The sequence below is a fragment of the Mustela nigripes genome, chromosome 6, assembly GCF_022355385.1.
Source record: "Mustela nigripes isolate SB6536 chromosome 6, MUSNIG.SB6536, whole genome shotgun sequence".
NCBI lineage: Eukaryota > Metazoa > Chordata > Mammalia > Carnivora > Mustelidae > Mustela > Mustela nigripes.
In genome coordinates, this window is record NC_081562.1 from 5735418 (window position 1) to 5759490 (window position 24073).

Genomic DNA, 24073 nt, shown 5'->3' on the forward strand with positions numbered 1-24073 from the left:
CCGACTTTACATTTATGATTAGTACGACTTGGGCACAGGATGACACCTAAGGACACTCGACCCTGCGAGGTCGGCGCCACCTGCAGTCCCAACCTTGCAGACTGGGAAGCTGAGCAGCAGAGGAGACCAAGGGCGCTCCAGACCCGGGGCCCAATTCCTCACATGGCTCTGCCTCCCACCGTCAGGCTCGACCTCTCTTCTGGGTCCTGAAGGCTGCGAGCCTCCCGGCGATGGACCGCCTTCCTCTTCGTAGGATGCGCGCCCGCACCACGGAGCTGGGGGCCTACAGGTGAGCCAGGAAAATGTGACCCGGAAGCAGTCGCGGCGCCAGCGGCGGCGTCTTCGGTTGCCAGAGCGCCGCCCCGGAAGTACAGCGCGGCGCGCGGCGGGCCGGTCCGCGGGGCAGCGAGTGGCGTCTTCCTGCCGGCGCCGGAGTGGGGCTGGAGGCGGGGCCGGGGCACGGCGCGGGGCCGCCCAGCTGCGCGCTGCTCCGCGCTCCTCGGGGCTCTGCGCCCACAGGTGAGGCCCCGCCGCCGAGGCCGTATCCCCGGACGAGGGTGTGGCCGGCCCTGGTGGACGAGTACGCATGCGCGAGCGGTCTGCGCGGCCGCGGCGGTGCGGTTCGTGCAGGGGCTGCTGGCCGGACCCGCGTCCTGCCGGAAGCCTGCGCTGACCACTGGGCCCCCGCTTTTCCTCCGAGCTCCTGTGGCTTTCCCTGTGCTGCCCGGTGGTTGTAATTGCATTCTGATTCATATTGGCTATCCCAGAATTTCATCGTTTAGGCTTTTCCCGTTCGTTTGCAGTCTGTGTTGTTTCTCCTGCATCTTTTGCAGGGGGCGGGGGACCTGTGGCGACAGCGCTGGTTAGGAGATGGATTCGTGTCCCCCGCCCTGCCTGCCCTTCTGTGCGGGATTGGACCGGAGCATTTCTCCTCCCTGTTTGTCAGTCCAAGGGGGTGGGAGGCGGAGGTAGCCGAGCACCTCGTGTAGAGTAGCCCGGGCGTTACAGGGAACTCGTTCTGGAAGTAAAAGAATCTCATTGTTCTAAGCAGGTTAGTGTTTGCAGAGAGGCTCTTTGTTCACGGAAATATGTACTGACCACATTTCAGTGTTGGTTTGTGGCAGTTACAAAAAGATTGGTCCTGCCCAGCGCCCAAGGCATTACAAGCCCTGCTAAGTGGTTGCTGTAGAACATGGCACTGTCTCCCTGGGGCGTGCGGAGCTAGAACAGGGCCCCCCAGCTGTTGGGAAGTCGTCGGATACACTATTAATTGTTTTCTTTAAAGATGGTATTTTTTCCTTTTCCAGGAAGACTAGCTGGAAAGGAATCGAAACGCCCTAGAATCCTGACCTCGTTGGGACTTTGTTGAAAGTGATAGTGACCAAAGTGTTTGCATCGTGGGTTTGGGGACAGGAGAGCCTCCCGTTTTTTTATGGCTGGACCCAGAAAAGTGCATTGATTCTATGATTATAATTTCTTCCCTCTGCTTGCTGTTTCTCCTGAAAGGTTGGCCTGGCTTTTGTCAGGGAGTAGTCATAACTCCGGGAAATGAAAGGCCTTTTGGCAAAGTTCTGTCCTCCTGGGCTTGGGGGTACGGATATTCCCCAAGATGTTCTCTCACTCCATGGAGATCTGCTAAACTCCAGATCTCTTAATTCAGGCCCCTGGAAAAAGTGTGAACGTCTGGGGCTGTTTGTTTACCATTTTCTCCTGCCTGCGGGTCTGCCAGCCTCTGGAGGGCTGGGCTGTGCCTGAGCACTGCTTGGCTTGTTTGATTGCATGAGGGAAGGGAATTCACCTCGTTATTTTTGCTAATTCATCAAATATTGATTGAGCACCTGCTATTATTAGACTCTGTTCTGGATGCTGGGCGTTCAGTAGGCAATGATTGAGAACAGCACTTCTGCTCTCCTGACATGAGATATGTGTGTCAAAGACAGGTAATCACCAGGGAACCAAATACGTGAACTAGACCAGTTCTTCTCAAACTTGGGCAAGGGTAGGGATCTCACCTGAGAGCTTGTTCAGGTACATATTCCTGGGCCCGCTCCCAAGGAGTCCAAGTGTGTGCATCTGTGTAGGGGTTGGGGGAGGCGTAAGAATTTGTATTTCTTTCTTTTTTTTTTTTTTTAAAGATTTTTTATTTATTTATTTGACAGAGAGAGATGACAAGCAGGCAGAGAGGCAGGCAGAGAGAGGGGAGGAAGCAGGCTCCCTGCTGAGCAGAGAACCCGATGCGGGGCTCGATCCCAGGACCCTGGGATCATGACCTGAGCCGAAGGCAGCGGCTTAACTCACTGAGCCACCCAGGCGCCCCAGAATTTGTATTTCTTTCTTTCTTTCTTTTAAAAGATTTTATTTAGTTAGTTGAGAGAGACAGTGAGAGAGAGCAGAGAGGAGAGGGAGAAGCAAGCTCCCTGCCGAGCTGGGAGCCCAATGCAGTATTTGATTCCAGGACCTGGGATCATGACCTGAGCTGAAGGTAGATGCTTCACTGACTGAGCCACCCAGGTGCCAGGCACCCAAGAACTTCTATTTCTTTTTAAAGATTGTGTTTATTTATTTGATAGAGAGAGAGAGATCACAAGTAGGCAGGGAGGCAGACAGAGAGGGAGGGGGAAGCGGGCTCCCTGCTGAGCAGAGAGCCTGATACTGGGCTCCATCCCAGGACACTGAGACCATGACCTGAGCCAGAGGCAGAGGTGTAACCCACTGAGCCACCCAGGTGCCCAGGAACTTGTATTTCTTTTTTGTAAGATTTTATTTATTTGTCAGAGTGAGAGAGGGAGAGCAAGCGAGCACCGGCAGACAGAATGGCAGGCAGAGGCAGAGGGAGAAGCAGGCTCCCTGCTGAGCAAGGAGCCCGATGTGGGACTCGATCCCAGGATGCTGGGACCATGACCCGAGCCGAAGGCAGCTGCTTAACCAGCTGAGCCACCCAGGTGTCCCAGGAACTTGTATTTCTAACGAGCTCCAGGTGATGCTGGTGCAGTGGTTTGTGGGCCATGCTTTGAGCTGGCCCTGGACTAAACAGTCGTGCGCAGCCTGACGGCCACAGAGAAATAAAGTGTGATGAGTGGGGGCATTGAGATTGGCGTTGTGAAAGTCACTCTGAAGAGCTGACCTTCGAGAAGGGGCCAGATGTGGGGGAGAGCAAAGCCTTGAGACAGGCTGCCGCTTGGTGGGTGTGAGGAGCTGAAAGGCGGCCCAGGGCTGCGGAGGGCTGATGGGGGTGGGGGTGCTGGAGACAGAGCTTGAGAGGTGATGGGGAGCCCAGATCACATGGGGTCCACCTTGTAGTTGGTTGTAGGTGATGGTTGTATTCTGGGGCTAATGGAAGCCCCTGGAGGCTTATGAGCAGGATGATCTTATTTGCTTTGTGCGTGTGAGAGGGTCACTCTGCTGGGCAGAGCATGGGTGCCATGGGGTGATGGTGCTAAGGAAACCAGTGGAGCCTGCTGTGGTCGTCCAGGATTATGGGGCCGCTGGGGAGAGGCACAGACAGATCTGGAACCTTCTGGAGTAGAGCTGGCACCATTTGCTGCTGGCGGGATTAAGAGTCCCCTCCCCCGCAGGACCACAGCTGAGCTTTGCTGGATTGTGAAGGCACCTTGCTGCCGGGGCTTCCAGCTTGTGAAATGACTCTCTTGCCTCCCTGGACCGGGACTGTCCACGAGCACCTCCTTCAGGTGCTCGAGTCTCCGGTAGTGGTCCCTGCACAGGGTGGCTGTCATCGCCGAGCGGGTGGGTGAGAAGCTGGGCTGTCGAAGCTCAGACACCCAGGGTCGTCCCCGTGGAAACCTGTCCTCAAGCTTTTGAAGGTCCTGCCCACCAGCCCCGGCAGAGGGACCCACATCACTTTCTGAACATAGCTAACTGCCTGCCTCGAGAATGCCTTTCCCCAGCTGGAGAACCTCAGGTCGGGACTGCCCACAGGGATTCGAGCACAGTCAACACAAAGATCACCACACACCTAACTCTGTTTCTCTGGGTTAGGTTTTATGATGCTCAGTTTGGGTTTTTAAATTTTTTTTTTCAAATTTTTATTTAAATTCTAGTTAACATACGGTGCGATATCGGGTTCAGGAGTAGAATTCAGTGGTTCGTCAGTTACATACAGCACCCGGTGCTGATCACAGCAGGTGCCCCCCTCCGGCCTCATCACTCATCCGGCCCATCCCCCACCTCCGCAACCCTCTGCGTTCTCTGCAGTTAAGAGTCGCTTATGGTTTGTTTCCTTCTGTCTTTCTACCCACTCCCGTATGCTTTGTTTCTTAACTTCCACATACGGTGAAATCATGTAGTTTGTCCTTCTTTGACTCTTCCTTAGCATAATACCCTCTAGTTCCACGTTGTTGCAAATGGCAAGATTTCATTCTTTTTGATGGCTGAGTGATTATTCCGTTGCATAAATATACCACATCGTCTTTATCCCTTCCTGTGGGGCTCAGTGTTGAAAGTAGCTGACCCAATGTCTTCACGTTCAGTTCACGTGAACCCCGCTAGAGTCATTACCTACCAAGTTCATTACACGGTCCTGCTAACCTCACTTATTTTTCTTTCCTGTTTTAGGAGGAAGTAACAGGAGAACTGTCTGACATCCGGTATTTCTTTATTGATTTTTCTAAGGGAAGGGGTTTAGTATTTCTTAGGGTTGGGAAGGAGTCAGCCTTGGCTTCTGTGGTCAGCAGGTTCCTTTGTCTGTTCTGCAGACCATTTCTGAGCCCCCTGACTGTGGCTGGCCCTGGGCTGGGTGTTGGGGGACAGAGACCAGTCCACCCACCCCCTGCCCTGTGGAGTAAAGGGATAGTTGACAGAGTGGGGAGGGGAGGCAGTGTGGCATCCACAGGCTGCAGTCTGTGCTCTGCCTGCTGCTCTTTTTTTTTTTTTTTAAAGATTTTATTTAATTATTTGACAGATCACAAGTAGGCAGAGAGGCAGGCAGAGAGAGAGAGGGAAGCAGGCTCCCCACTGAGTAGAGAGCCTGACGTAGGGCTTGATCCCAGGATCCCAGGACCAGGACCCAAGCCGAAGGCAGAGGCTTTAACCCACTGAGCCACCCAGGTGCCCCTGCCTGCTACTCTGTGAGCCCTGCTTTCTCCGTGTGTGAACGTGGAGAAAGAACACCTGCCTTCCAGCAGCGTGTGAGCCCGAGGGTCAGAGGAAGTAGAGAAGAATGCGTACAGAGTGCCCGGCCCTGTGCCCGGTGCATCCTGGCGCTTCACAGAAGTCGTGGCTGTTGTTTTGGGTGATAAAGTAAATATCGAGTTACTTCCTCTGTGAGGGCAGGGCTGACCTCCAGCACCTGGCCAGGAGCCCGGCAGGCCCACTGTGTAAGTAGGGGCTGAACTGGAGGAGCGTGCAGGGCTGAATCGGGGAGAGCGTCAGGAACCTTCGGGGAAAGCAGGTGCGCTCGTTTCAAATTCAGTGAACTGTGGCGTGCCACAAGCACACCCGCCCGACCTCCCAGTAGTCTCAGCCATCCGGCCAAGGCCCCGGGGGCTCTCAGTCCCATTCTCTTCATGGCGGAAATGGAGGCCCCAAGAAAACTCGCGAGTCCCCATGGATGTGTGAGCGCGGGAAATGCACCGAGTGGCCAAGCCTCAGGTGCGGGCAACTGCTGTCCCTCCTATGGCTCTGCTGGGGCTGCCTTGGCATTGGTTCCCAGGGGTGGTTATCATGCTGGTTTGGTGCATTTCTGGAAAGAGGTCCCACATCTCTTTAAAGAAGAGGTGGCCTTAATTCATTTCTTTCTTTTTCTTCTTTTTTTAACTATATATAACTGTTTTGTCCTTTTAAAAAAAAACAAAAAACACATTTATTTATTTATTTGTTTGACAGACAGAGATCACAAGTAGGCAGAGAGGCAGGCAGGGGGCTGGGAAGAAGGCTCCCTGCTGAGCAGAGAGCCCGATGCGGGACTGTATCCCAGGACCCTGAGATCATGACCCGAGCCGAAGGCAGAGGCTTAACCCACTGAGCCACCCAGGTGCCCCAACTGTCTTGTCCTTTTGCACATCACTTTACTGTGCTGTCTCCCACATATATACTTAAAACTCTTTATAGGTGTAAATTTCCTTTTTCTTCTAGGGCCTGGGATGGCTATATCTCGGGTTCGTTTCCTGGGCTGTACTTTGAAAGTGCCCTGAAGTGAGTGGCTCAGTGAGGCCAGATGTCTGAAATCAAGGTGCCGGCAGAGCCGTGCTCTCGCCGAAGAATCCGGTCTGGATCCCGGTCTCTTCCAGTCTGTGGTGGACCGAGACTTTTCTTGGGCTGTGGCTGCACAGCTCTCATGGCTGCCTTCGTGTTCACGTGACCATCTTCCCTGTGGGTCTGTGTGTCCCTGCGGCCGCACTTTCTTCTTTTTTTTTTTAAGTAATCTCTATGCCAAATGTGGGACTCGAACTCATAACCCTGAGATCAAGAGTCACGTGCTCTTTTGACTGAGCCAGCCAGGTGCCCCTCAACATATCTTTTCTGGGGATACAGTTCCAACCCATAACATTTACAGGGAAGTAACTCTTGAAAACAGAGTCAGATTCAAAGGACTGACCCTTGGGGATGTGTCTGTTCCCTCACTTTCATGAGGAGTAGGCACTGGTTGCCCCCCTCCCCGTGTGCTGGACGGCTGGGTGCTGGAGACCGTGCGGCCTGCCACATGCGCTGTGAACGTTGTTGCAAATGCTCACACCTAAGTCTAGAAAGAATCGGGGGATGAGAAGGAAGCAGGGGACTAAAAGAGTCTCCCCTCCCCTTACTTTCCTCTAGAAGGAAGGTAAACAGAGACCAGAAAGGCAAGGTAGGAAGTTCTGTGTGCCCACGAAGACGGCAGGAGACATACAGGGAAGGCTGCGTGGTTCGGCGGAGGGAAAAGGCGGTGAGAATGGCTCCCCGGGGGCTGTGGCCTTTGACCTGCCGCTTTGGGGTCAGCGGAGCTGGGTGGGAGCAGCAGGGAGACGGGTGCGGGGCCGGAGCAGGGGCGTGTGAAGTGGAGTGGCAGGGCGGCCCAGAAAGTCCCGCCGGAGTCAGGAAGGAAGAGAATCCAGAAGAATGAATCACAATAAGAAAAGACCCCCGAGACAGCTCGCGGCCTGCTCTTGTTCAGCAGAAGACACGGTTTTGCCGTGTTCACAGACCGTCTCTCGGTCCTGGGCCATGTACATCATGCCTGTGTGTTCTTTTTGTTGTAGGTACGAACCCCAAGCAGCAGGCCTGGAAGCTGAAGCGAACTTGGCCGTGCCTGTTGGTTCCAGGAGTCCCTATGGTGGGTCCGGCCTGAGAGGCTGGTTTCCTTAGCGCCCTGCGGAAGTGGTGGGTGGGTGGGTGGGTGGGTGGGGTGGTGAGAAAGCCTGCGCCATAAAGGGAGGGTGAGAATATGTGCCCTGTCTGCTTTATGGGGCTGGGGGACCACACCCGGGAAGCGTTTTCTGACTGTTCAAGCACGGCCCCATCAATGCCCCTCTGGGTCACCCCCAGGTGGGTTGCGGGTCAGCGCCTGTGCCAGGTGGCAACTCACTGAGATACGAGGGGTGGTGTTGGGGCTGTCATTGCCTGCCTGGGGGATGGTTCTTCCCACAATCCAAGTCTGCGGTTGGACTCTAGGGGGCAGAGTTGGAGCAGGATTGGGCTGCTGGGCTGTGAGGGCTGAGGTTGGGCGCCAGGCTTTAGATACTGGCTGGGGTTGGTCCAGGGAGGGGTGTGGGCTCACAGCGTGCGGGGATTCCACTCCTGTGCTGCCTCTGCCAGCGTTTCTGTGCGGCGGCTGCTGACTCCAGGGTAACCGCCTCCTGTCATCACAGGGCGGCTTCTTGTTTTGCAGAGAGCAGTTCTGTGCATTTTTTACCTTGACCCTGGGGGGCATGGCATCCTGATGAAGCCCATGTTCAGAGCGGGGCGGGGGGGACAGCAGACTGTGAAAAGAGGTGGCACATCAGAATAGGGTCACCGTGGGCTCAAGTCAGGGCTCCATGGCTCCCTTCAGTCTGATTCTTAAAGGGGCTCTAAACCTTTGAGCCTCAGCGTCCAAATCCGTAAAGTGGTGACAATGGCAACAGTACCACCAGATACCTCTTGAGTGCTTTCTACATGCTGCGCACTGTTCCACTGTTCACTCATTTCATCGTCACTATAGCCCTGTGAGATGGGTACATGCTGTTCATAGAGAGAAGGAAACAAGTTCAGAGAGGTTAAGTAACTTGCCCAGAGTCACACAGCTTGTGAGTTTCAGAACTGGCCCTCGAACTCAAGTCCCAGCTCTGTGACACTGCCACTACTGGGCAGGGTGCGGAGGCAGTGGGCTGATTTTGTGTGAAAGCTCCACTGAATTGTCTTCCCTCTCCCTTTCCCGAGGCAAGGCAGACCCAGGTCTCATCTTTTAACTTTCTCCAAGTCACACAGTGGTGCTGACAGACCTGGGGCCACAGTCAGTCAGTCTGAATGGGTGTCTGTCACATGCCAGGTGCAGGGCTAGACCCTGGGCCCAAAGCAGCGAAGAAGAAAGCCAGCTGCCTGTCCTTTTGCAGGGCCAAGAGTGCAGGAGTACTGAGTGGCCATGAACCAGGTCTGGAGCCAGGGAGGCTTTGTGGAGGGAGTGACATTCACTTACGCTGGCCGATGAGTGGGCAGCAGCTTTGCCAGACAGAGAGGGAGGGGGAGTGCCACAGGCACAGACATCCAGCACATGCCAAGGCCCTGAGGCAGAGTGTGGGCAGAAAAGTCTAGTGTGGCGAGAACATAGCACGTGAAGGAGAAGCAGGTGAGGATTGAGGGTCTGCAGATCTTAAAAGCACTGGGAAGCCACGGAGGCTAGTAAAAGGCAGTGATGTGGTCAGATAAAGGTCACCTGCGCTTACAGAGAGTGAGATGGAGCAGGGCGGGGGAGGAAGCAGGGAGATAGCAGCGCTGGACAGGGTGGGAGGTGCTCCTGTTGGGACAGGCTCCCACCCAGCCTCCAGAAGCCAGCTCCAGGGCCCTCTACTGAGGGCGGTCTCCCCCAGCCACCCTGCGAGGGCCACCTCCCGCCTCAGGCCTCACAACGCAGGTGCTACCTCTGCTTGGTGGTTCCTGTCGCCATGGCGACACCCATCGGGTGGTGACTCTCTCATTCTGCCCCCCACCCCGCCATGAGCAGGCCAGGGTTTCTTAGTCTTGGCACCGTTAACATTTTGGCTTGGTGACTTGCTGTGGGGGAGGGAGCGTCCCATACGTCGTAGGGTGTCGGGCAGCTTCAAGGCATCCGTGTCCCCAGCTGTGACAACAAAAGACATGGCCAGATGTCTCTGCCAGATGGCCGAGAACCACAGCCCGCGTCGGGGGAGCTTGGGTGTGTGAGGGAGAGTGTCTTGCTGTTGACATTTCCAACCTCTCACACGTTGATCTCTTCTAGGATTATGGCAGGAAAAGTGAAATGGGTCACTGATATCGAGAAGTCCGTGCTGATAAATAACTTTGAAAAGAGAGGATGGATCCAAGTGACAGAAAACGAAGACTGGAACTTTTACTGGTAAGTAGAGAAGGCAGGATCCGATTGTTTTTCCAAGGCCGCTTGTCGCCTGGTGAATGCTGGCGCAGGCTTTGTGCCCAAGGGACACCTCCCGTCACACATCTTCCGCCCCGAGGCCCCCTAGGAGCACACGACAAGAACGTCCTTGGCTCATTCACGTCCCGGCGTGTTCCCGCACTCCCGTGTGGCAGCCTGGCGTCGGACGTCCCGGGACGCTTCGGCACAAGCCAGCGTGGCTAAGACGGCCGGGGTTTGGTGAGAAGCCGGAGTCCCCTCCGGTCGGCGTTCTCCGTCAGTGCCTCTGTCCAGCGCGGGGGGATCTCTGCTCCCTTTGCCACCTCTCACGGCGAGCAGTGCCGCTGGGACTGGTTACCAACAGCCGAGAAGCGAGTGGCGCGAGGAACAGAGAAGCAGGGTTCGGCTCGGACTCCCGGGTGGCGTTTCACTCAGCGGCAAACACAGGGGTTGTCCTAGACTCCTGTTCCCACCTGCCTCCCCCGCTTCTCCGGGTGAGGTCCTGTGTCCTCCCTTGTCCAGGGCTGGGCTGCTCCCTGCCTCGGGGTGGCCTCCGCCCTCGGGCGGGGTTGTGTGCCCAAACTGCCCCCCCCCCCCCCCCCCCGCGGTTGTCCCTGCCACGCCCAGCCCTCTTTAGCTCCTGCCCCCATGAGTCTTTGAGGAAGGGTGAGCTGGTGGGACTCCGGAGGCTTTTTCTTTCTTTCTTTTTTAAGATTTTATTTATTTATTTGTCAGAGAGAGAGTGCAAGCAGGGGGAGCGGCAGGCAGAGGGAGAAAGAGGCTCTCCTCTGAGCAAGGAGCCGATGTGGGACTCGATCCCAGAACCCTGGGATCACGACATGAGCCCAAGGCAGACGCTTAACCGACTGAGCCACCCCGGCACCCCTGGAGGCTTCTTTACCCTGTGCATCCGCCCTCCCGGAGCCCAGCTCCCCCTGCTGCCTCGAGAGATGTTCCTCGGCCTCTTTCCAGCCGCTTCCTTCTCCCTCACGCCCTAGTGTGGCAGCCGGCATGTTTCCCCCTGTTGACCTACTAAGACATTATTGCTTCTACACCCGTGTAAAGGCTGTGCTTTCTGCCCCCTCAGCGGAGCCTTGAGAGGGGCGACGCATCCGGCATTTAGATGGACCCTGGAGACAGGTCATGCCTGGCTTCCCACTCTGGCTCTCCCACGGCTGACTCTGTGGCCATTAGCAAAGGACTCGACCTCTCCTTGCAAATCCGGTTGTTTGAAATGTGAATGGCTCAGTAAAGCACGGAATGTGGGCTGTGACGGGCGCCCCACAAGCGTGCGCTGTTGCTGTCCTTCACGCACCGGCGCACGAGCTTCCTGCCGCGGAAGCCGCCGGTGCCTCTCCAGCCCCCCAGCCTGCTTTCCCTGGCGTCAGGAAGCAAATGTGGTTTCCCCGCCTGTGCCCTCTTTACATGTGACTATGAGCCTCACGACGGTGAGGACCTTGTCTGGCTTATCCAGGCTCCCCAGAGCCTGGCGCTGGCCTGGGTGCAGAGTGCACTGGTGTCCAGCTTCCATCTCTCGCAGCGATTAGAGAGATGACCCTTTCTTATTCTTCCTTTTTTTTTTTTTTTTTTAAAGATTTTATTTATTTATTTGACGGAGATCACAAGTAGGCAGAGAGGCAGGCAGAGAGAGGGGGGGAAGCAGGCTCCCCACTGAGCAGAGAGCAGAGATGTGGGATTCGATCCAGGACCTTGAGATCGTGACCTGAGCTGAAGGCAGACGCTTACTGACCAGGCTAGCCAGGCACCCCGGGATGACTCTTTGCCCCTGTAGCAGTTTAAGGTACCTGTACTTTAAACCAAAACCCAATTTCCCTTGGCGAGCATGGAGTGCCGGCAGAGAAAGCATTTATAGAGAAATGCAGCGGCTGTGTGTGCTTTGGCGTCACGCTTGTATTCTTCTCTGAGGCAGAAGGAAATAACAGGCAGAGCCCTGTTTCCAGAGGAGCTCTGAAAGAAAGAAAGGCTGAGTAAGAGCATTTTGTAGAGCGCCTGGGTGGCTCAGTTGGTTAAGCGTCTGCCTTTGGTTCAGGTCATGATCTTGGGGTCCTGGGATCGAGCCCCTGATTGGGCTCCCTGCTCAGTGGAGAGTCTGCTTCTCGCTCTGCCCCTGCCCCCCACTTGTGCTCGCTCACACACACTCTCTCTCTCCCTCAAATAAATAAAATCTTGAAATGTTATTAAAGAAAAATTGTTTTGAACTTATTGCTTTGTGTCCCACGGCTCTGTGCCCTGGGCTTAGCCGGGCCTCAGTCCTTTCTGCTTCTCTCAGTGATTCATCGACGCTGGGGAGGGTGCAGAGCGCCTCCTTCCCCTCTTCACGCCACGTGAGAAGCATTTTGGAGCTAGTCTTAGAGAGGGAGAGAGAAAAGAGTAGAACTGTGTCACTTTGGATATTTGAACTCCTCAGAGCTCCTGCTTTAAGCACTAAGCATCCCATTAAGTCTTAACAATTGGTTAGGGTAAAACATTGACATCAGCTAAATGTTAAATGGTTATAGGGAAAGGTACCCACGTTAAGCGGGTGGATTATGGTGCAGCTATTGAAGCAAGTGACAGAGGCGCCTGGGTGGCTCAGTGGGTTAAAGCCTCTGCTTTCAGCTCAGGTCATGGTCTCAGGGTCCTGGGATGGAGCCCCGCATCTGGCTGTCGGCTCGGCAGGGAGCCTGCTTCCCCACCCCCACCCCCACCCCCACCTGCCTCTCTGCCTACTTGGTGCTCTCTCTCTCTGTCAAATAAATAAATAAAATCTTTTTAAAAAAAAAAAAGAAATGTTACCAAAAAATAAAACTACTGACAGTTCTAAAGCAGGAAAATTGTGTAACAAGAAATATGCTGACAGTGAGATCACAGCTTGCGTACGGGCAGGAAGCAGGAGTAACACGAAGCGTGGCTGTCCCAGAGCGCGTGTGTGAGCTGTCTGAGGGCCAAACTGACGGGTGTAACGAGACAGCACAAAACGGGCTCGGAACAACCCTTTGATAGCATTTATAGGTTTGGCTCGGTGGTACTTTTAGAGCTGATCCTGCCTGGGCTCCCCTGTGCATCTGCTGTCCCCTGGGGGAGGTCAGCTGGGGCTTGTCTGCTCTTGGCTGCCCTGGGCGAGGAGCACAGCGGCTTCTCTCCACACAGCTCTCCCGTCCCTGCAGCCGGTGAGCGGGGGCTTGCTCTCCCGCGGTGGCGAGGGGCCAGGAGGGAGCCTGGAAGCTCTGCAGGCCTTTCAGGGCTGGTCTCCCAAGTGGCACACCACCGCCTCTCCACATGTTCGGCCAGAGCAAAGCCAAAGTGAGACGTCTGGGTCCAGGCCTTAAGAAACTAGCGGCTTCCACTTCCTTTATGGGAACTCTTGGCGGGAGCCCCGAGCCACCACGGGACAAGCCCGACTTCTGGGACCATCTTGCTGGAGAAGCTGTGTATAAGGCTTGTGTGGGTCGGTTGTAGCCGTGCCCGCCAAGGTGCCAGGCAGGAACGAAGCCTTCTTGGATGTTCCAGGTTGGATCATACACTGAACACCCCCGAGTATCCTCCAAGTGGCCCCAGTCAGGGCCGTAGTGAGCAGAAGCACCCTCCACTGAGCCCCGCCCTGAATCTTTTTTTTTTTTTAAGATTTTATTTATTTATTTGACAGAGAGACAGTAAGAGATGGACTATAAGCAGGGGGAGGTGGGAGAGGGAGAAGCAGGCTTCTTGTTGAGCACGGAGCCCGATGTGGGGCTCTATCCCAGGACCCTGGGATCATGACGTGAGTTGAAGGCAGACGGTTAACGACTGAGCCACCCAGGTGCCCCCCTCCGGCCCACATCTTGATCCCCAAACCCTCGAGATGGAATTTAGTGGATCTTATCTTAAGTTGCTAACACGGGGCCATTTGCTTTTCAGTATTGGATACCTAGAGTATATCTTACCCATCACCTGACCTGAGGATGGTGCGGAAACAGCTTAGTATTTTGCACACTGATAAAGGGAAAGAAACAAACATTTTGTTCGTCTTTTCTGTATGAACTATGTTTTGAGTATCCAAACTGTTGATGAAGGGGAACTTCTTGTAGAAATATTCCTGCTAACACACGAAGGAGAAATGACAGTGTAGAAACACACCCGTTTTGCCTTCCTTAATGACGTAAGGGTCTGGGCCTGCCCTGTACAGGAGCCACTCAACCACAGGGCTGATGAGCACATAAACGTGGCCGGTCCAAATGCAGATGTGCCCCCAGATTGACCTGCAGCTGCCCAGTCTGCAGTCGGACTCCTGATGTACCGGCAGCATGTGGGAGGGGCTGGGAGGGATGGAGGGGACACCCGCGCAGCCGTGCTGAGTAAGGAACGCGGGACCCCTGGAGCTCCCCTGGAGGACGGGTGACCCAGGGTCTTCCACAAATCAAAAGCATAGGAAGAAAGGAGGGAGAAGACAGATGGAAAGAGCCACGGGAGAGAGAAGAGCCTGGCTCTTTGCGCAAGCTGTCAGTAAGATTACTCAGACAACCAAGGAAGTAGGAGCACCAAGTAATACTTGACGATCCCAGAAATGACTGTTTTTAGTTATGATAACAGTATAAAGTAGGATATAATATAATATAAAAAAGAGCCCTTCGCGATTAGAGATGCCGACTGGAATATTTTGGGTGGGAGGCTGTGTCTGGAAATCGCTCCCAAATAAGTCAGCGCTGTGGGGCATGGGTGGGGTACGATCAAAACAAGGCCGGCCTCCGGCCACAGCGCGGGCCAGGACTAGGCCTCTCGGTCCTTTGCTCTGCTTTTGCATGTGGTCGAGCTCTTCCCTCCTAAAACATTTTAAAACTCCCATTATTCCCATGATTATAGAATCAAGAGAAATGCTTTGGGTGCTAGAAGCCCTCTGTAGTTGGTGCCTGGGCCCGGTGGGGTGGATTGGGGCCAGGAGTGACCAGCGGCTGACAGCCCGCCGTGCCTGGGGGCGTGGTTCCAGCGTGAGGGCGGGTCCTGTCCTCCCCGCCCTCCCTGCGAGTCCGTGGGACAAGGACAGGGAGGTCTCTGAATGAACACGAAGTACTGACCCAGGGCCCTCAAATCACCCTGGGATTCTGATTTAAAATGGTCCCTGTCCTTGACGTTGGGTGAAAATACTGTGTAAATGATTTTCCTGATTTCAGAGTCTGGAGGAGGTCCTTTCATTGGGTGGTTGGTGTCCACAATCAGTGGGACCCAGAACCAACAAGCATTTAGGAGCATCTCCTCTGCACTGGGGAGTGAAACCATCCACAATGGAGACTCAGAACAGCCCCCCTGCCCCCCAACAGCTCCGGGCCCAGCCGGTCCCTGGACACCACCCTGTGCGGCACTGGGCTGGGTGTCTCATGGCCCGCAGGCCGGGGGTGGGGGAACGGTCACCCGATTTGGCGAGCCCTGCCCCCACGTGGACCGGCTCTGAGCTTGTGCCCTGCACGCCCCTTCTGTGCTTCCCTTATAGGATGAGTGTACAAACCATCCGGAACGTTTTTAGTGTCGAAACTGGCTATCGGCTCTCAGACGATCAAATAGTGAACCATTTTCCGAACCATTACGAGCTGACCCGGAAGGACCTGATGGTGAAGAATATTAAAAGATACAGGAAGGAGCTGGAGAAGGAAGGGAGCCCTCTAGCAGAAAAAGACGAAAATGGGAAATACCTCTATCTGGGTTTGTGCCTTTCTCGCTGGCCCCAGGTTTGAAACAAATCCCTGAGTTCCCTAGTGACACCGGGTACCACGACAGGGACATGCCCATGCTGGCTGGGCTGGGCACCTCTTTCATTCCAAGTCTCCAGGATGGCGGGGCGGAGGTTCACATTGGGATCCACGTTTCTGGGAGCGCCTTGGGAGCTCAGTGCCCATGCAGGAGCGCGCGACCTTGGTGCGCAGGTGGCGGGGAGCCCGTTCCGAGCGGCAGGCTGCACTTTGTAATGCAGGCTCATTGCTGCATCTGGTGGTTCCCAGGGAGAGGCGCGTCCCTGTTCCGGTCCGGTGGTAAAAGCTGGACTGTGGGATAGTTTCAGAATCCCTCTGCCCACCCAGGAAAATTAGATGACCCTTTGACATCTTACTGGGCCTCAGTTCCCTCATCTGGTAAATGGGAATGATAACAGGGCCTAGCCCACAGGGGGCTATGGGGATTATAGGTTTGCGAAGGGCTTAGCACAGAGGGGATAAGGTTATCCTACAAGAATTGAATGGCAGGGGGCTTGTCCTTATGATCCTGGCTTGGGGTGGGGGTGGCTGGGGGCGTGAAGCAGCCACAGAAAAGCCAGGGGCCACGCGTCCCTGCCTGTGGGCACATTGGGCTGGCTCACCCACTGCTGTCCCCTCTGTTTCCCCTGTCAGACTTTGTTCCGGTCACCTACATGCTGCCCGCCGACTACAACCTGTTCGTGGAAGAGTTCAGAAAGAGCCCCTCCAGCACCTGGATCATGAAACCTTGCGGCAAAGCCCAGGGGAAGGGCATCTTTCTGATCAACAAGCTCTCGCAGATCAAAAAGTGGTCCCGGGACAGCAAGACGTCTTCGTGAGTGCAGGGCCCACCCACCCCGGGGCCTTCCGAGTTGGGAGTTCCGGGCCACCTGGTCAGTCTTGCCCGGCGGCTGGGGACCCTTGCTTGCTTCTGTAGGTGTATGGCATTCGCCACATGGCGGGCACCACGGCAGGGTTTCGTGGCTGCCGTCGTGTGATTGATTAGAGGATCCCACCTGAGGCAAGTTGCAAAGGAAATAGTGTGTGAACTAGCATACGGCCCCAGGAGTCGGGACCCTTGTGGGCTGTTCTTTGTTCTGAAAGCTTCTGTGAGACCCACTCAGTCCTGGACTTCTGAGATAGTAAAGTATCCGCTTAAGATCTGGGCCCAGCGTACGTGGCTTCAAATCCCTGTCTACACATATGAGTACGTTTTGTCTCAGTAGACGCTTACATGCTTCATCCGGGTAGACGGCGGACACCAACAGCACCACCCCCGTGGGGACAAGATGGGGATGGAACAGGTGAACCCATGGGAGGCACACGGGAGGGTGAGCAGTCAGTGGGGGTGGCGCTAGGCTGTGTCAGGTCAGCTCTCTGCCCGGGGTTTGAGGGCTCCTTGGAACTGAGGGTACCAGTTTTTTGTCTGGGCCTCCCCCAGCCTCTGAGGGTCCTGACCTGCTCGTTGGTGCCGGACAGTGATCCTCTCCTGGGGGCTGGTGGCTCACTGTCAGGGTTCTCAGGAGTGACAGGGTCACCTTCTCCTCGTGCAGAGAATTTAAGTCCGAGTGCACACTGCTGACCCCCTCGTGGGTCGGGTCCAGGGAGCACGTCCCTGGTGGGCTCCAGGGGCCGCTGGCATTGTCCTCTGAGGGCAGGGCACAGGCTCGGGGGCTCGTCCATGGATCTACCCGACCCCGTTTTCTCCCCGACACACCAGCCTCTTGCTTAATGAGTGGCAGAGGCTTGTTACCACCTTTGGTCTTTGCGTCTAACTTTGACTTCTCTGACACGTTCAGGTTCGTGACTCAGTCTACCAAGGAAGCCTACGTGATCTCCCTCTACATCAACAACCCGCTGCTCATTGGCGGGAGGAAGTTTGACCTCCGCTTGTATGTCCTGGTGTCCACGTACCGCCCGCTGCGCTGCTACATGTAAGGGCCGCTACCATTTTGCTTGGAGCTTTGACCGCCCAGGGTAGGCCACTCCTCAGAGACAGAAGGCAGCTCGGCATTGGCCCAGCCCTGGCTTGGGGAGTGACTGCTAACGGTCCCAGGCTTTCTCTGGGGTGACGAAGGCGGGAAATCGAGTGGCGATTGTCGCGCACCTCTGAGGGTACCAAGAACCACTGAGCTGTGCGCTCTAGCTAGGTGAAGGAGTTCTGTGGCATGTGAATTATATCTTAGTAGGATGGTTATTAAAAAGAACGATAGAAAATAAAAAAGGAGCTCTTGATTAAAAAAGCTTAAACCCCCCCAAAATAATAGCAATAAAAAAATTAAAAAGCTTAAAACCAAAAACAGGGGCTCTTCGAAGGGAACAAAGTATTCTATATACATATATTTTTAAGGTTTTATTTATTTGAGAGAAAAGTGCAGGAGTAGGGGAGGGGCAGAGGGAGAGGGAGAAGCAGACTCCCGGCTGAGCAGGGAGCCCGACCCCAGGACCCCGAGCGCATGACCCGGGCCGAAGGCAGATGCTTCACTGACTGAGCCACCCAGGCGCCCCAAAGCCTTGTATTTTCCTTCTGCTTCTCCTCAGAGTGTTGACGTTGTCTCCCTTCCCACGTAGGTATAAGCTCGGATTCTGCCGCTTCTGCACCGTGAAGTACACGCCGAGCACCAGCGAGCTAGATAATATGTTTGTTCATCTCACCAACGTCGCCATTCAGAAGCACGGGGTAAGCGCGTCCCTCCCTCGAGCTGGAGGAAACGGGCCCATTGTGTGGGTTTCTTTCTATCTGCCAGAGAGGGCAGGTGGCGGCAGGAGTAGAATTCCAGATGCTCAGGCACAGCCTCGGCTCAGGGGCTCACGGAGAAAGAAAGGCCCGAGTCAAGCCCTGCCTTTCTGGTCCTGTGACCTGGAGCAAGCTGAGTCTCTGAGCCTAGCGTGGGTTTCTCGTTTATAAAAGGCGGTGATGTCCCTCCCTCGTGGTGGGAGGGGGCACATGACACCTGTCTCGGTTGGTCCCCTGCTGAGTGCCCGGGCTACGCTGATGGGCAGAAACTCGCTTGGTCCCTCCTCAAGGAGCCTGGGCCTGTCAGGGGAAATAGGGTGTCGAGGACTGCGTAATCATGAACGGAGATGTGCGCTCTGAGGCCAGAGAATGCACGTCTAGAAGAGCTTGGGATGAAGGGGCCCCTCGTCCGGGGGCCGGAGAAGCCCTCCGTGCAGCAGTGGAGTGGTGTCCGAGCAGAGACCCGCCGTGCGAGCAGGGCTGACCCAGGTCGGGAAAGGGTGTTCGGGCGGAGGGGACAGCGTGGGCCAGGCCCCGTGGCAGGAAGGAGCACTGCAGGGGCTGTCGGCAGGTCACGGTGGCTGGAACCCCCAGAGCATGGGTGGCGGAGTGAGGGGTACCTGGTGAGGTCAGCGAGGGCCGGGACACGGGACGCAGGACGCAGGTTCTGTGAGGACTTTGGGCCTTTCCTCGAGTCCTAACAAAAATGGTCGGAAGGTCTCATTTCCTTATGAGAGATTCTTCTGTTTGGATCTCGCTTGGTTGGAAGCTTGTACCTCGGTCCCGTTTTAAATGTGATTTCAGTGGAAAGAGGATAAGTGTTGATAGAAAACAAGGTTTTTTGGAGAACCTACTGAAAGGCTCGATCGGACCAGTCTGGGCTCCATCCCCCGTCCATCCCTTACCCTCCATGTGACTTGGGCAAGTCACCCCGGCCTCCCTGGGGCACCTCATCTGCCAGCAGGACCCCTGGTATTGCCTTGCTGGTCACCATTTACTGAGGGCCTCGCCGGTCTTCTGGGTGAAGCGGACCCTGATTCACCGCCCTGCTGGTCCCCCTGAGAGCAGACTGGGGAGTACCACTGTCACACGTTCAAGGTTAGAGGAGCAAGGATAGCTGGGCCAGAACCTTATTTGTAAGAATTAGGAAGATGAGTCTCGTGGAACACGGCACAGAACTGGTCAGTCATTTGGAGAAAGCTGAGCAGTGACATCAGGCCCTTTGTCGCCAAGTAGCACATTAGCGAGGTCTGGGTGTGGCTGGGACAGGACAGCGCCAACCTGAGTCCCCTCGGTGTTCCCGAGCGCGTTGGCTGGCTAAGCCGCCAGGGCGGGGGAGTGCGGGCGCTGGGGAGCCACAGTGACATTGGGAGGGCCCCACTGGATGGGCCTTCTCAGGACACCAGTTAGCTGAGTCACTTCACCAATAAGAAACAGAAGCCTTTTTTTTTAATCCACGAAAGGAGAGAGCAGAGGGCAGGCCTGTTAGCCTAGCATCTCAGCAATGTGCCAGAGGTTCTATTTGTAAATGCTTTAAAGCTTGCGAACACGAGAAAGTGCTGACTTTGAGAAACTGGAGTTTCATTTCTGAGTAGCAGCCTCGCGTGGCTCTCATTTAGACTTTGCGTGAAGGGCAGATGTGGTACCAGACACCGAAATGCTCAAGCTGTCCGTCGAGTGCACCCACCGGCGTCCCAGGGTGCAGAGCACAGCCCGGTGCCTGGGTCAGAGACTGCGAGGGGGCATCCCCGCCCTCAGAAGTTCAGGGGACAGCAGGGGAGGCAGATGGCAAAGGACCGATGACAAGGGAGGCCTTGGGGCTAGGGTAGGGGTGCAGGCGGGTGGGTGGGAGCCCAGCAGGAGGCAGATGCAGCCAGCAGGCCGAGAAGGGGATGGGAAGAGACGGCGTGCACCTGGACGTGGGCAGTGTTTGCAGATTGACTGATTAAGTGTTCTGAATAAGTCTGATAAAATAATGTTCCTGATGTCCATAAAGCAGGAGACGTTCACGTCTGCCTGCTTTTTATATTTATGCGTGTGTAAGGCAGTGTTTTGTTGTAGATACTTTATACCTCTAGAACTTTTAAAATATTTATTTACTTATTTTTGTGAGAGAGAGTGCATGAGCAGAGGGCAAGGGAGAGGGAGAAGTGGTCTCCCCGCTGAGCAGGGAGCCCAGTGCGGGGCTCGATCCCAGGACCCCAGGATCATGACCCGAGCCGAAGGCGGCACTGCACCGACTGAGCCCCCCAGGCGCCCTTGTCCCCACTTCTCATTTTTATACTTAGGGAGACGAAACCTGGTCTCATAACCTCCTGATGTACTTCAGGGTTTTCTAGCTTTTTGTCTCTAAAAGAGAGCCTTGGGTAGAGAGTCAGTGTTTAGGGTCAGAGGCATGGAAAGAGCAGTGGATGACGGTGAGAAGGCCGGGCTTGGTGCCAGCTTCCTCACGGCCTGCGTGGAAGCTCGGGGTGGTCACATAAGCCCTCTGAGCCCGAGGCTCTTACCCACGGATGGGACATCGTGAGGAGTCACGTGGGTGGTGCTCTTGGCCCACAGTGCCCGGAGCTGGCGTGCGGCTTCTCTAGAAGCAGACTTGCAGGCAGAGACGAGTGCAGGGGGTCTGCTGGGGCAGCATTGGCGGGGGGAGTCCAGACAGGGCAAAGGGAGGGTCGAGCTGGGACGCAGCTGCTGCAGGATGCCCGAACTGGGTTGTCCCGCGAGCCACCCGTGTTGGATCAGGGACTAAGGGGCCCTGCACTGCGCGGCTCCCATTAGCCACAGGCTAACCCGGAGAGGGTTTCTGCCAGAAGAGTGTCTGGGCTTGAACTTGGGGTCTGGGTGGCACTCTGCAGCACACGCCACAAGGCATGGATTAATAATTGTGAGTGTTAACTACTAGAGGTAAGTAGTTTAAAACATACCCAGGGTACCTGGGTGGCTCGGCTGTTTGGGCAACTACCTTCAGCCTGGGTCATGATTCTGGAGTCCCCGGATCGTGTCCCACGTTGGGCTCCCTGCTTGGCAGGGGTTCTGCTTCTCCCTCTGACCCACCCCCTTCTCGTGCTCTTTTTCTCTCTTTCAAATAAATAAATAAAATATTTAAAATTAAAATAAAATAAAAATTAAAAAATAAAGCACATGTTCTAGGGGGACGAGCAGGTGCTAGATTTCTCAGGATGCATGGCCTGGGACACTGTGCTGTTTGCTGTCACCAGGAAGACTACAACCACATCCACGGGGGCAAGTGGACCGTGAGCAACCTGCGGCTGTACCTGGAGAGCACCCGCGGCAAGGAGGTGACCAGCAAGCTGTTCGACGAGATCCACTGGATCATCGTGCAGTCGCTGAAGGCCGTGGCGGTGGGTGCGGGGCGGGGGGACACTGGGCAGGGCCTGTGAGCGGAGAGCCGCCAGGTGCCGGCAGCGGGGGATGCTTGTTTTCTCGCCACAAATACTTGTCTTTACGGGCTCGCCTCCCTCGTGTGCACGTGTCTGCCAGAGGCCGAGGCGGCTTCGGGCCCAGCTTCCCATGAGGTGCTGTGTGGGGCGCACCAGGGGCCGGACGAGTCCTGCTGGGTTCCCGGCAGCTCCCCTGGGCCGGTGGATGCAGGAGGCGTACTTCAGCGTGAGTGGATGGTCAGGGATGGCCTCACGATGGCCTCGCGATGGCCTCCCCATGTTTAGGCCTCCGGCTCTGTGACGTCGTGGGCATCCGGACACCGCCTCTCTGTTTGTTGCCTCAAGTCTGCTATTTGCTGGCTGGTTTGTGGTTTTTGTTTGTGTCTTGTTTTACTGTTCAAAGCAGACAGGCATGTTTTTGAGGGAAAGGGAAAGGAGTTGACCCCGGGCCACTGGCACTGGGCCGCTATGTTCAGAGCTTCACGTGCAGCTTCCAGATGCTTGACACCCATGACTCACAGTGAATCAGAGGCTCGGCCCAGAGCACGGACATGCAGGGACAGGCACTGGGGCCCAGGCCTGCCGAGGGGGCCCCCGACAGACTGCCCCACGGCTGTGGGAACTGAGGGCACTCGGCCTGGCCCAGGGACTAGGCAACAGGTCCTGTGCGGAGTGGATGCCCTCCTCAGAGCCTCGGAGGCCTTTTCTGTGGAACTGGGAGACGGCGGGGTGGGGGGCTGGAGAGTTAGCAATTTCCTGTCCTACAGAGGCTGCTGGGACAGTGGTGTGGGCAGTGGCCAGGGGTTGCACCCCAAGCTCTTTGGGGAGATGAGGTTCCACTGACTCCCCTGAAAAATCAGCCCCCGATTCTCCACTGCCCCCCGCCCCCCACCTGGTTTTCCTCCAGTGGGTCAGGCTGGACTGGCCTGTCTCCCCTTAGGAGTTTGAGTTCTAAGTCCAGTGTTCAAAGTAGAGCCCACACACCCACTAAGGCTTAAAAAGGCCTTGCTGTCAAGTCTGTGTGCTGCTCTCACTGTGGGGTGCACGAGGGTCCCTAGGGCACAGGGACGTGACTGCTTGCTGGGCCTTCCCACAGGTTTTGATCCAGGCAGGCGGGGCTGGGCCTGGGAATCTGCACTGTGAGTGGCCAGCAGGGTTTCTGATGTACCCGGAGACCAGTTTATGAAGTAGAATTGAACATTAAAAAGAAAATCCAAAATTCAGCAGTAAATGCATTGACTCTTGTCATGGAGAGCAGAGGTTCCTGACCGGGCAGCCCGCATCCTTCAGGGCCCGAGAAGGGCCTGGCAGCCTGGCGGAGAGCGTCTGTGTGTTTGTGATGAGAGACTGCACAGGCTGAACTCTGTGTGCCGACTGTGGAGCCGGACTTGTGTCCACTCCAGGGACAGTCCTGCGTGGACAGAGACGCCGCTGCTCGGATCAGGCCTCAGATGAGTGAGGCCCGGAGACCCCCGTGATTGCTTCAGGATGTCCCCTCTCGGCGGCTGAGTGCAGTTTTCATGTCTGAGCCGAAGAGGGGGAGGAACATGGCAGGGAGGAAGGGTAGCCCTGGGGGTGGAGGAGGGCGCGCTGGCCTTGGCAGTGAGACTCCTGCACGCAGCACCGCTGGGAGGTCCCGCCGCCCCACCGCCTGTGGCCTCCCTGGTGGTGGTGTCAGCCAGGCCCCCAGGGCCACCACGCAAGCCGCTTCCTCTCTTGCAGCCGGTGATGAACAACGACAAACACTGCTTCGAGTGCTACGGGTACGACATCATCATCGACGACAAGCTGAAGCCCTGGTTGATTGAGGTAACCTTGCGGCTGTAGCCCCAGCGGCTGCCTCTGCCCGTGTCACCCTGGAGCCCCTGGGCAGGCCCGGCCGGTGCAGCTGAGGAGGTGGAATGGGCGGGTGCACAGGCGCCACAAGCTTGCAGGTGGACAGGGAGCCACTCCCCACTCTTGGCACTGAGCCCAGATCACTCAGCCGAGCTCAGCACTGTGGCCCTCCCGGGTGCTTCCGGACATGTCGTGCCCTGGAGGTCCTGTCCTGTCCTCTTGAGGACATTGTTGCTATTCAGGAAAGGAGCTCCCAGACCCGGAAGCCTGTGGGAGGCAGTAGCCTACCGGCCAGAGATAAGGGATGTTATCTTCCTTGCCGAGGCATACTTTGGGAGTGGCTCCCTCTGCCTCTTTCAAGGGGTGCACCGACTGTGGCTGTGGCTGGCCTCGGGGCACGCACCATTTCCCTGGTGACAGGCCTGGGCGATGCTTGCCTCAGCTGCTGTGGGCGCTGGCGGACGCGCCTGAGGCCCAGAGCCTGCCTTGCTGGGGTTGCCCTGCTTTGCTCTGTGGCCAGAGAGAGGGGCTTGGGGCTCAGGGGACACAGCCACGAGAACGAGGGCCGTCTGTTCCTTTGGTTCGTCTCCTTATGTGTGCCTCTGAGCGCCGGCCAAGGTAGATGGCTCAAGTCCTTTAGCTCAGTCCCATTTTGAGCCAGGAAAGTTGAGTCTTAAAAGGAGGGCATAGCGAGTGGTCCCTTGTAGGGCAGTGCAGTGGGAGCCCTTACAGGAAGCTGCTGGGAGAGCCGCCTTATCAGAGAGCAAACTGTTCCGGAACAATATTTTCCAGGTTACTTGTTATCTGCCAAAACTGGGGGGGGGGGGGGGGGGGGGGGGGGGCGGGGAAAGAAGATGGGGAAAGGGGGGGGGGGAGGGGGGGG

At 56.1% G+C, this 24073-nt stretch overlaps 1 protein-coding gene across 5 annotated transcripts in view; it reads left to right on the forward strand.

Annotated features, from left to right (window-relative positions):
- Positions 1-394: 394 nt before the first annotated feature.
- The window catches only part of TTLL1 (TTL family tubulin polyglutamylase complex subunit L1), a 30746-nt gene continuing 7067 nt past the window's right edge, over positions 395-24073 (forward strand). The window contains exons 1-11 of one of the 5 annotated variants that reach the window (XM_059401842.1): positions 395-519; positions 4573-4604; positions 6769-6877; positions 7191-7264; positions 9386-9502; positions 14982-15190; positions 15871-16051; positions 17016-17150; positions 17788-17896; positions 21172-21315; positions 23077-23163. In XM_059401842.1, coding sequence (XP_059257825.1) covers positions 9390-9502; positions 14982-15190; positions 15871-16051; positions 17016-17150; positions 17788-17896; positions 21172-21315; positions 23077-23163 — 978 coding nt within the window. In that variant the 5' untranslated portion in view covers positions 395-519; positions 4573-4604; positions 6769-6877; positions 7191-7264; positions 9386-9389. Of the gene's footprint in view, positions 520-600; positions 734-4572; positions 4605-6768; positions 6878-7190; positions 7265-9385; positions 9503-14981; positions 15191-15870; positions 16052-17015; positions 17151-17787; positions 17897-21171; positions 21316-23076; positions 23164-24073 lie in introns of those variants that run through there. The other 4 variants (XM_059401841.1, XM_059401846.1, XM_059401843.1 and 1 more) reach the window with 4 other exon arrangements.